The 11,590-nt window shown below is 55.4% G+C and overlaps 1 protein-coding gene and 1 long non-coding RNA gene across 26 annotated transcripts in view; both read left to right on the top strand.

The window, feature by feature from the left end:
* The first annotated feature begins 2,060 nt into the window (after positions 1–2,060).
* The window catches only part of LRP8 (LDL receptor related protein 8), an 80,119-nt gene continuing 70,589 nt past the window's right edge, over positions 2,061–11,590 (top strand). For 24 of the 25 annotated variants that reach the window (XM_086389040.1, XM_086389006.1, XM_086389035.1 and 21 more), the window contains exons 1-2: positions 2,081–2,325; positions 3,113–3,232. In XM_086389040.1, the coding sequence (XP_086245166.1) occupies positions 2,217–2,325; positions 3,113–3,232 (229 nt within the window). In that variant the 5' untranslated portion in view covers positions 2,081–2,216. Of the gene's footprint in view, positions 2,326–3,112; positions 3,233–11,590 lie in introns of all 25 variants that reach the window. The other variant, XM_086388941.1, reaches the window with a different exon arrangement.
* On the top strand, positions 3,819–4,920 carry LOC147375367 (uncharacterized). Its single transcript, XR_015159594.1, has 2 exons — positions 3,819–4,227; positions 4,526–4,920. It is a non-coding gene; the product is annotated as an uncharacterized LOC147375367 (long non-coding RNA).

The raw sequence follows: 11,590 nt of genomic DNA, 5'->3' as shown, positions 1-11,590 counted from the left end.
CCTCTGCAGCTGATCTTCCTAGGGTTGGATTTTGTCTCAGTCCACTGGGGATGCCATAACTAAATATCACGGATTGAGTCGCCTGAAAACAACAGAAATTTGTTGGGAGCCTGAGACGTTCAATGTCAAAGCAATGAAAGGTCAAGATGCCAGCAGATTTGATGTCTGGTGAGAGCCCACTTCCTGTGTCATAGATGACTATCTTCTTGCTATGTCCTCCTATGGTAGAGGGGGCCAGAGATGTCTCTGGAGCCTCTTTCCTAAGGGCATTAATTTCATGTATGTCCTAACTGACTCCCAGAGACACAACTTTCAAATACCTTCACAATGAAGATTAGGTTTTAATGTAATTCTGGGAGGATACATTCAATCTACGGTAGTTTCATCCTTGGCCATTCAATGAAATATCACCTCCTCAGAGAGGCCTTCTCTGATCACCTCTCTAAAGTTACCTCATATTACTCTCACATCATCCTACTTTATTTTTTCTATAGCAGTTATGATGATTAGAAATTATGGTCATTTTTTTGTTTCTGTTTTCTTGCTTTTGTGTCTCTCTCTCCCAACTAAGATTTAAGGTGCAGGAGGGCAAGGAGGAACGCCATCTATTTCTATACTGTATCCCTGGGCAATGTCAGGCACATAGCAGGTGCTCCATAACTTTGTGCTGAAAGTATGCCTGCATTTCATCGACTGTTGGTTGATGGTCTGTCTCCCCAGCAATGAAGCTGGTAGACTGTCTGATTCACCTTGGCACTCCTAGGCCCAGGGTTGACACAGAGCAGGGCTGGAATGTGTTCGTTGGATGACTGAATGAACAAAAGATAGAAGAGGTGATGGCAGCAGCACCTGCTGGGCTCTCTGGGGTCTGCAACCCTCCTCATGGGGTGGTCACAAACACTGCCAATGGGCTGCCCTTTGTGGGAAGACATACAGCTCAGTAATAGGACTGCTGATGAGACAGAGTAACTTCTAGGCCTGAGGCTAACAACTCCTGAGGCCCTTTCTTCTATATCCCTGCCATGGAGGTGAGACAGCCAGAAAGGAGGGGAAGGTGGACCCGCACTGGGCCTAACCACCTTCAAGTCTGGCTCTTTTAGTGGCCAGCGCACTTAAAACTCTTTGTCCAAAAAGGCTGTGCTGGTTGGGGCTTGCTTATCAGCAGGTAACTAAAATCTAGTCACCTGCACTCTGGAATGCGTGAAGTGGGGCTGAGACTTTCCAGAGGAGGGGTCTTATTCATGCCAGCAGGGGCGGACAGCAGCCCTGCGTGTGAGTCCTCCATTAGCAGGGATAAGGCATCCCTTCTCGGGGGCCTCCAGTCTCTGCCTTTCACCATCACAGCGAAGACAATCCCGTTGTCCCTGCTGGTCCCCCTGATTGTCTGCCCCTCTGCCTGGCCCAACAGGATGACCCAATGAGAATGAATGAATCAAATCTGTCCACCAGGCCCAAGCCACCTGCCTCTTATCCTTGGCCACACAAACTGCATTCATATGAGAATGCAGCATGGGCACGTTAACCAGCTACAAGGATGTGTGATATCTGGGTTGGAGCCTTGGAGGGGTGCAGAGGTCCATTCCTGCTCCCCCAGTTTCTCCCAGATCACATGAATCCTGGTACCCCAACCTCTATCCACTATCATCCCTACTCCATGTGTACATTCACAGGCCTGTGCACCCGGGAACATCATCTCCATCCCGCCCAGGTTCATTCCTTGGCATTCCTCAGCCTCCTATCAGCCTGTCACCTCTTCCAGGCAGCCTGTGCTGCTTCCCTTAGGCCATCTGCTGCCTCTAGGGGTAGAGGTCTTGCCTGGCTCATCCCAGCGTCTGCAACGCCCAGCACGAGGGGGACCCTGAGCAGGGTCACTGAGAACGTACCAACCGAGAAGCGGACCAAGAGCTTGAGGGAGGAGGGAGAGGAGGCGTCAGAGGGAGGAGTGTGGGGCGGAGGCTGCAGCGGGAGGGGGCGCGCGCGCCGGCGGCAGCAGCCCAGGCCCGGGGCCGCGCGCCCAGCCTGAGCCCGCCCCGCCGCCGAGCGTCACGAAACCTGCTTGAAATGCAGCCGAGGAGCCGGGGCGGGCGGCAGCGGCGGCGGCGGCGGCGGGGGCAGCGGCAGCGGCAGCCCCGGCGCCGCGGCAAGGACTCGGTGGGCTGAGGCGAGGCGACTGCACAGGGTGCGCGGGGCGCGGCGGCCGGAGCCCGGGGCCCGCCATGGGCCGCCCCGAGCGGGGCGCGCTCCGGCCGCTGGCGCTGCTGCTGCTGCTACTGCAGCTCCAGCATCTCGCGGCGGCGGCAGCGGATCCACTGCACGGCGGCCAAGGTGCGTGCGGCCGATGCCCGGCCCGGCTTTGAGCCGCTGGAGCGGCCAACAAAGCAATGCCCGGCGGCCGACGGGCGGGTTGCGCCGGGGTCCCTGAGCCCGGGCCAGGCAGCGGGGCGCCTGTGCAGGATATACTCCTGGGGACCCAGGTCTCCGTTAATTTGCCCTCGACCCCCACCCTCGCGGCTCTCTTGTGTAGTGGGCTCTGACCCCCGGCACCCGTTCTTGGGGGATGGGCGCCGTGGGGGCCAGGAACTTTGCTGGGTTGGTCACTGATGGTTTCGCGAGGGCTTGTGTGATTCTCGCCGTTGGGATTAATTTGACACGCGCGCTCCGCGGCGGCGATGAGCAGAGCCAAGAGACTTCCCCGGCTGACAATGCGTTTCCGGCGACCCCTGCGTGTTGCAGAGAAAGAGGGGCTGCGTGCGAGGGGGATGTGCCCGCAGCGCCTAGTGCGCGTGTCGCGGCGTGTTCGGGGGGCTCCCTGTGGGCTGTGTCTGTGTGGATCTCTCATTATGGGCCGTGTGGGCGGGTGAGTGTTCTGAATGGGGAGTGTATCAAAATGGTGTGACACCGACTGTGTGTGCCTGGCCTCGTCGTGCCACAGAGCAGCCCGTCATCCCTGGAACCCTTATCATCCTGCCCTCCTTCCTGGTCGAGGGTGCCAGAGGCCTCCAAGTCTTTGGCTTCAGCGTCGCCCCCTTTGCTTCACTCAGTAGACCCCTCCCCGCGGCCGGGACCGCTGTGCTCTGGGGATCCGGCTCACGCCTCCTCTCCCCCCGCGCAGGGTCGGTCAAGGAGTGCGACGAGAACCAGTTCCGGTGCCGGAACGAGCGCTGCATCCCCTCCGTGTGGAGGTGCGACGAGGACGACGACTGCTCGGATAACAGTGACGAGGACGACTGCCGTGAGTGGTTGGCCGGGGAAGGAGGGAACGGTGGGGGGACGCTTTGCTTAGCGCCCACGTGGCTGCAGCCTCCGCCGGGCCACCTGTGTGGGCTTTTACTGCCGGAGGCTGCCGCCAGGAATCCGCCCGGGAGCCGCTTCCTTCTGGGCACTTAGGAACCCGGCCGGTTCCCGGCGGCCCGCGGGTCCCGCTGGGGCCGGAGCGGAACCCGGCACTGCGGGGCCGGGGAGGATGGTACGCCACGCCCAGACTGCTGGGAAGGATCTGTAGGCGGCGAAGCGACAGCCCCTACACGCGTCTAGCTTTCTGCGATCAGGCCCTCCGGAACTCCAGCCTCGACACCACAGAACGCGCGCGCGTTTCAAAGTTCCACGCAACTGTGGGCCTAGCCTCGCTTCTTTTCCTGCAGCGTTGTGTGAATGAATGGGCTCTCTGGGGCCCCTGATTGGCTGTGGGAGGACCACCCCATAGGTCTCTGTGGTCTGAGCAGGCCAATCGTGGAGCGGACGGGTGTGCAGTTTTCTGGCGCCCCGGGCGGTGGGGCCCTGCCCTGGCCCCGCCTTGGTCACACCCCCGCTCATCCCCTGGGTAGTAGGTGCAGGCCGGGCGCTGGCGCCCGCTGCTTTTCTGCCTAGTCACGGTGAAAACCTTTCTTGTACCACCCTGGTTGGCCGACTGCGGTCTCCTGCCAGCCAGGCCCAGGAGTGAGTCATGGCAGAGCAGGAAGGAGGGCCCCAGAAGGAAGAGTTTGTTTCCTGGAAGGGGCGTGAGGATCCCAGGGCCGTGCGTGAACCGCGGGCTACATGAGGTGGCCGACCGCCTTTGCTGAGTGTGGTGTTCGCCGGCACCCGGGTGCAGCAGCTTTGGAAGTTCTTTCTTGAAGTGCACGCGGTTTCTGATGTCTGCGGAACCTGAAGCGAGTTAGCAAGCAGTTGTCACAGTGGAAGGAATGTAGTTCCAGGAACAGAAAAACAAGACTATAAACACTTACACAGGTAGTCATTCATCCATTGTTACTGAGCACCTGCTGTCTGCCAGGCACTGGGGCACTTTGGAGAACAGACCCACCCCACCCCACCCCCACCCCCTACAACCCCCCCCCCCGCCCCCACCTCTCCATCTCCCACACCCCCCGCCCCCACCCCGCCCAGGCCAGGGAGCACAGCTTCTGCGGGATGAGGGCAACTGGCCCACAGCTCCACACAGTGGCAAGGGGTAGAGGGACCACCTGGACTGGCATTGTCTGTTGAGTTCTAGTTTTTGTTTTTGTTTTGTTTTTCCTTGGTTTGCCAGCCAGTCAGCCTCCAGGTTCATTCTCAGACCATCACTGACTCAACTCAATGAACATGAGTTTGAGCAAGCTCCTGGAGTTGGTAATGGACAGGGAAGCCTGGCGTGCTGCAGCCCTTGGGATTGCAAAGAGTTGAACACAACCGAGCGACCAAACTGAACTGAACTGATCCCAGATTTGCTTGTGTGACATGGGTACATCTTTCCCTCCTGTCTTTCCTCTCCTGACTACTTGGGCTAATGATTCCTGACCTGTTTTTGAGGATCAGTTCTAGAAATGTCATTTAAAGGGATGTAACTAATATGGGCTGACTGTTAGCTGTGTGTCCACCACTGTGGGAAGTCTACCACTGTGTCAAGTCCACCACTGTGTCTTATATAAATTCCTTTAATCTTCAGAACAGTCCTATTTTACAGACCAAAAAAAAAAAAAAAAAAAACCCACACAAAAAAAGAGGCACTGGAGAGAGAGATTAAGTTACTTACCCCACAGCTATTGAGCTGTTAAGTAGGAGCTTAAATTTAAGCATCTGACTCCAGAGTTCTTAGCCTAATTATGATCCTGACCATTTCCCAATTCTGTTGAAATTCTGCAAATGCCTAGGTCAGGGTAAAATATGACAGTGAGTCTCCTCGCTGGGAGTTGTTCTTCTGTGGTCCCTTTTAGTAGGAGTGCTAAGCATGAGGTAGGGAAATAGGAACTACGTTTCTGGGCTGGTTTTACTTTATCTCCCTGAGTCTGCATAGCAACAGTTTTGTGAGGATGGCTGTGAAGAGCAACAGTGTTTCTTGTCATTCTCATTTGTTGATAAGAATTCTGGCTCTGAGAAGTTGAGTGATTTGCCCAAGGTCATGCAGCTGAGAGTGACCGAACTTGGTCAGGGTGTCCGCCTGCCTCCTAGCTCAGGGGCATTATCTGTGGTGGTGGTGGTGGTGGTGGTGGGAGTGTGGTGAAGAAGGACCCAGGAGGGTGATCCCAGTGCTTCTCATCTCCGTTCAAGGCTCTGGGCAAGAAGAAAGAGTGAAGTAGCTGGTGGCGGGGCGAGGGCCAATCTGATGACCACTTTGGGCTCCTGCTTTCATTCTGAGATGGCTGGGGTGGGGTCAGAGGTTAGTGAACAAAAGGGTTCACTAAGGGTTTTTTTTGTTGTTGTTTTTCACTAAGGGTTAGTGAACAAAAACAACTGACATTGAGGGCTTGGCTGTTAGTATCGAGTATTGATCCTACACACTGGACTTTCCCGGACTTGTTTCATCATCCGCCAAATGAGGGTAGCCATTCCTTTACCACAGATTATACACATAGAAAGTCTTCACATGGGGCTGGTGAAGAGAAGGGAATGGATGTGAGTTCACACCACCAAGGTCTTTAGAAAGGGACTCCTAGGGGTCACAGAGAGAAATGGTTAGGAAAGGGTTGCAAGATCCAGTGGCTGTATGGGGCCAGGTGTTGGAAAATGGTATTCTGTCACCTCTTCCTTCCCCATCTGGGAAGTTCCCTCCATTCTGGGCCACCTGCCCAAACTGCTCTGCTTGGAACTGTCCTCCCTGCCTTATATTTAATCATTCCACCCCTTCCACCCTGTGAGAGGGCCTCAGCCACTCCACCTCTGTACCTCTTAGCTTGTAAACTGGGGATTGCAATTTGTAAGTGAAGTCTGTGTGCCGCAAAATGAGTTCAAGCTCCCAAAGGGGCTAGAATGCCGACCTCGAATTCCGTGAGAAGATGGAGGTTGGGGGGAGGGAGCTTGTCTTTGGAGGAAGCCAAGGAAGGCTTTCTGGAGGAAGAGAAGCTGAGCCAGGCCTTGAAAGATGGTAATTAATGCCATTCCCTCAGGACTTGATGCCTTCCTGGTGGCTCAGATGGTAAAGAATCTGCCTGCAATGCAGGAGACCTGGATTCAATCCCTGGGTTGGGAAGATCCCCTGGAAAAGAGAATGCTAACCCACTCCTGTATTCTTGCCTGGAGAATCCCATGGACAGAGGAGCCTGGCAGGCTACAGTCCATAGCGTTGCAGAGTCAGACACAACTGAGCGACTAACACTTTCACTTTCATTAGGACTTAGCATTTAGAAATAGATGATACAGGCCCCACATTATAGAGGAAGAACTGGAGTTCAGAGAGGTGACCTGATGCCCCCAAAGTCACACAGCTCCTCATGGTTGGAGCTGGAACTTGACCTTCTAAGTGCTGAAACTTAACCCACAACGGATGGGACTTGCCTTTTCGAATAGAGTTGGCAGGATGGGAAAGGGAAAGGCTCATGGGGTGTCAGTTCCCAGCTCAAAGGGCCTTCAAAGTGGAGGAAGGGGCTGGAAGCTCAGGGGCAGCCCAGCCAAGGGAAGGGGTGGGGTTCCTGGCCGCACCTGGGCCACACAGACCAGCCGGCGTCTTGGCCTCAGTTTCCTGTTGCTCCTTAGTGTCTGGGGCAGAGACCGGGGTTCTGGTCTCCAGCCAGCCCTTTGCTCCCAGAGCAGCAACAGCAAGAACAGTGAACATTTACTGAGCTCTTGCTGTGGTGGGATTCTACATGCGTCACCTTGTGCTCCTCGAGTCTACAAAACGGGGTGACTCTATGAAGTCACCTGCGCACATCCTCGTTTTACGAAGGCACAGAGGGGTTAAGGAACAGGCTCAAGGGTGTATGATTTTTCAGTAAACTGAAACTGCTGGGTTTGAATGCAGGCACCCAACTATGGAATGTGTGCCACATCAAGCACTAGCTGGTAGCCTCAGGTAAGTCCTCCCAGGCCTCTGTTTCCTCATTTTGAGGGGACATCAGCCTCTCCCTCTCATCCCCCTCCAGCTTCTCTGTGTGGGTGTGCTGTGTAGACAGGTGGCCCGGTTGTATGTTCAGTTTTCCCTACCTATTCAGGCTCTTTTAGGCTGCCCTGTTCTCCTAGCCTTCGTCACTCCTCCACTTCAAGTTTAATAAGCAGTGGCTGCAGTGAGGTCTCCCCGGCAGAGAGTTCATTAGCTAGGCGAGGCCTGGCTGCAGGAGTGCTGAGGCCTGCTGGGCAGTGGCCTTGTAAATAATTAAAGCTTGGCCACCACTTCCGGCTGGGGCTGCACACTGCATTTGGTATTCGGCGTGCCACCTGACCTAAGCCATTCTAACACCCCTGACACCAGGCCCAGCTTCGTGTCCTTTTTTGAATGGAGACATCTGACAGACCGTGCTGCTCTCTCTGAACCTCTGTTTCCTCATCTGAACTGCTGGTTCCACCATTCAGAGTCCTCCTGAAGCTCCCATGTCCCCATAGCATAAGGTCAGCTGAGACTCCTCTGCGTATGGGCCTCTGTGACCAGCTCCTGATGGCCACTGCCCTCCAACCCCTTCCTGCTCTTCCTGTGAATGAACCTGTGACACCAGACTTCTGTCATGTTCTAGCTTTCCTGCTGCTTCTCACGGCCTTTGCGCATGCTGTTCCATCTGTGTGGAACACTTTCTGCTCCCTCATCTGGCAGCCTTCTTCTTGTCACCTTCGAATTGTCAGTGCAGGTTTCACCTCCTTCAGAAAGCCTTCTCCAGGGCTGAGACACAGGAGTCAAGAGAGGGGAGTTAGAGACTTGGTGTTGGAATAACTCAATGTGGCCCTCAATTAGACACTCTTGGTTTTCTATCCCAACTGTGACCTCTGGCTGAATGGCCTTGGAGGTGGTATTAGTCTCTCCCTCCCAGAAGTGTTGTGAGGATTAAGTGAGATAATGTGCCTGATAAGCAGTAGGTGTTCAGTGAATGGCAATGGGTCTGTCTGCTCTGGAGGAGTTCACTGAAGACTAGATATCTGTCTGCCAAGATGTCCCTGCTTCTCCTGCTCTTGTTTGCTTAGCCAGAGGTCTCAAGGCTCCCATTTCTGAGACTTGCCCCAGCCACAGAGTTGCTGAGCCCTAGTGGAGGTAGCCCCAAGGCCATTCAGCCCTGAGTTGAACCTGGGAATGGAGAAAGTCACCCAGGGAGGGCCTGAGGGAAGAAGTGAACCAAACCAGTCTGGTTGGTCTCAATGAACGAGTGTCTGGGGCCCTGGGATGGGCAGAGCAAGCCTTCCCTGAGGCCAAATGATAGTCCCGAGGCTGGTTTATGACCTGTCTGTGCCTGGAAAGGGGAGGAAACCCTGTGGCCCCCAGCAAACCCCAAGCATCTCCCTTCCCTGGGCCCAGGATGGTGCCTCCATGGCTTGGTCCCAGCAGGCCTTGGGAGTGTTTGCTGAAGACTCTCCCATGGGCCTTCCTGCGGGCTCTCCTGGGACCAAGTTCCCCTCCGGAAACCCCCTGGGCTCACTCAGTCCTGCCGAGGGTTCTGAGTGCAGCGGGCCTCTTAGTCCTCTGAGTTGTCTGCACGAAACTGACTTGACAGTTTTCTCTCCTTGGGGAAATAGCAGCAGCAGGTGAAGCCAGAGAGATGCCCCCAGGGAGAGGGTGAAGAGAGGGAGGAAGCAGAGGGCTGAGGGAGCAGGAGAGTACACATTTGTTTGCGCCCCTTCAGGGCTATAAGCAAATGGAAGTAAGTGTTCTGGTCCAGGTCAGACCCCTAGGCCAGTGCCACCCCCAGGAAGCCAGCCCTGGGCTGAGGGGAGGGTGTGGGGCCCTGCTGTGGGGGCCGTGCAGCCAAGCCCCAGGGCCCTGGATCTAAACAGCACTGATAACACCTGCCCACATGCCCCGGCGCCCAGTCTGAAGTTCTGGTGGAGGTGCCACCTCCCCGGGTGGCCTTCCCTGACCTCTTGTCCTCTTCCTCCCTGGTCCCTGAGCGCCCATAGCCTGTCCCTGTTCTTCCTTTGGTCCCAGATCCTTCTTCTCCAAGTTGTCCTGCCAACCTGAGCAAGGAATATGCCGAAATAGCTCCCTCCAGGGAATTACTAACACTCGATACAGGCTATTTACCCCGCGCCTAGTATCATGTTGGACAATCTGCATTCAGTGGCTTTGCTACTCACAACCCTTTGAGGGCTGTTTTCTTATTATTTCCATTTTAAAGATGATGAAACCGAGGCTCAAAGAGAAGTCACTTGGCTAGTGTCATGGTGTTTGAGTGCTAGAGCTGGGACTTGACCCAGGCCTGTCCACTCTGGAGCCTGGACTTTTCCTCGGGCTCTTCCTTTCCAAGCTCTGATTACCCTGTAGAGGTCAGAGGGCCTGGGGCTCAGAGGGTGTGGAAGAAGTGGTGAGGGATTGCAGTGTCCAGTGATGCCTCCTTGGACTACAGGTTTCTGTCTGGGAGGGACCCTCTTCTCTGGAGACAGCACGGAGCCCCAACATAAGGTCCTCTCCTCACATAGCCCCCCATGAATGTAACCCTCCATAGTTTCCAAGGGTCTTCCTTGGCCATTACCTGGGGATGGTGGTTACTGTTCCCATTATACAGATAGGGAAACTGAGGCCCCAGCGATATGTCACTGATGCAGGTAACCTCAAAGAGTGTCATTTCCTATTCACCATCTTGCCTCCAGAAAAGGCCAAGAACCCAAGTCATCCAAAATGTTGACTTTGGTTCTCTGTGCTGTGCTCTGCTTAGTCGCTCAGTCATGTCTGACTCTGCGACCCCATGGACAGTAGCCCGCCAGGCTCCTCTGTCCATGGGGATTCTCCAGACAAGAATACTAGACTGGGTGGCCATTCCCTCCTCCAGAGGATCTTCCCAACCCAGGGATTGAACCTAAATCTCCTGCATTGCAGGCAGATTCTTTACCATCTGAGCCACCAGGGAAGCCCAAGAATACTGGGGTGAGTAGCCTATCCCTTCTGCAGGGGATCTTACTGACCCAGGAATTGAACCGGGGTTTCCTGTATTGTAGGCAGATTCTTTATCAGCTGAGCTACCAGGAAAGCTCTTGGTTCTCTGGCTCCCAGGCAATTCGCCGACGGGTCTTCATACATACTTTCCTTCTGCTTGGATTGTCCTGCTCTGTTTCCTACTAGTCCTTCAAAACCCAGCTCATTACCTCTGCCACGAAGCCTTCCCTGTCTTCCTTGTGTGATCTAACCTCTCCTATGTTTGGATGCCATGGCTTTGTGGACCCTTGTTATAGCCCATTGTAGGAGCTTGTGGTTGCTGGGGAGTATCTGAGGTGGAGGACCACAGGGCCTGGCCCAGAGCCAAGGCATTTGAGTGGTGTGTGAATGAATGAATGGACTGAGGAAATGTCCCCCACTTTTGAGAGTGGGAATCTAGTATCAGTCAGATATGGGGGACCCAGGGGCCTCTGAGAAGCCCCTGAGGGGTCCTTGAGGCTGGAAAAGGGAGCTGGGTGTCCTTTAGGGACCATAGTAAGGTCCTCTCTTGTGAGCTGGGTCACCTGAGGCCAAGGCTCTGAGAAGCGAAGTCACTTGCCCTGGATGCGTTGGTCGGTCAGCGACAGGACTGGGCCATGCCTGTCCAGCTACAGTGTGACACAGGTAAAGGAGGAGATACATGTTCACACATCCCAGTCACAGCTACAGTGGGAGTGACGTGGGGGTGTGCTGTGGCCCCTCTTCCTTTCTAGGTACCCCAGGCATCTGTCTTTGCCAACCCCTGCCAGTGGGTGTACGGACTCCCTCCTGAGCAGCACTGGCCCCTCGGTGCCCCTGAGCATGAGCTGAGTCTGAAGCAGCAGTTTCCATCACCAGTCGTGTGGCCCTGGCTCCTCTTATAGGCCACGTATGTCATAGGCCCCAGGAATAGCCCCTTGGTTGGAGTGGCTCAGGAGAGGCCCCAACTGTGAGTTCCCCCATCCCCCTGCACCAGGTCTGACCTCTCTGTCCCTGGCAGAGCCCAGGCCAGGTGCCCACAAGCCAAGTGCTTTGCAGGTGCAGAGCCCAGCTTATTATCAAGACCCTCTAGTGACTGGAAGAGTCACCCAGAGAAGCAGGGCCATGGGGCTCCTAGGTCCACACAATTCCCATGATTCCTCTCGGCCTCCACACACCCGCCCCTTGGATATGGCAGCCCAAAGCCTCCCTGAGGTCTGCCAGTCTGGGAGTCCACGGGAATGGTCATGTGGCCACCGCCCTCCTCTGGTCACTGGCTCTGAGTTCCACAAGGGACTTTACACCAGCCACTCTGCAGACTATTCAGTTTCTGGC

The sequence above is a fragment of the Bos grunniens genome, chromosome 3 (assembly GCF_055505025.1).
Source record: "Bos grunniens cultivar Pamir isolate PY7600 chromosome 3, Bosgru_T2T1.0, whole genome shotgun sequence".
Taxonomy (NCBI): domain Eukaryota; kingdom Metazoa; phylum Chordata; class Mammalia; order Artiodactyla; family Bovidae; genus Bos; species Bos grunniens.
Note: the sequence above shows the minus strand (reverse complement) of the source record. Positions and strands in the feature narration are given on the sequence as shown.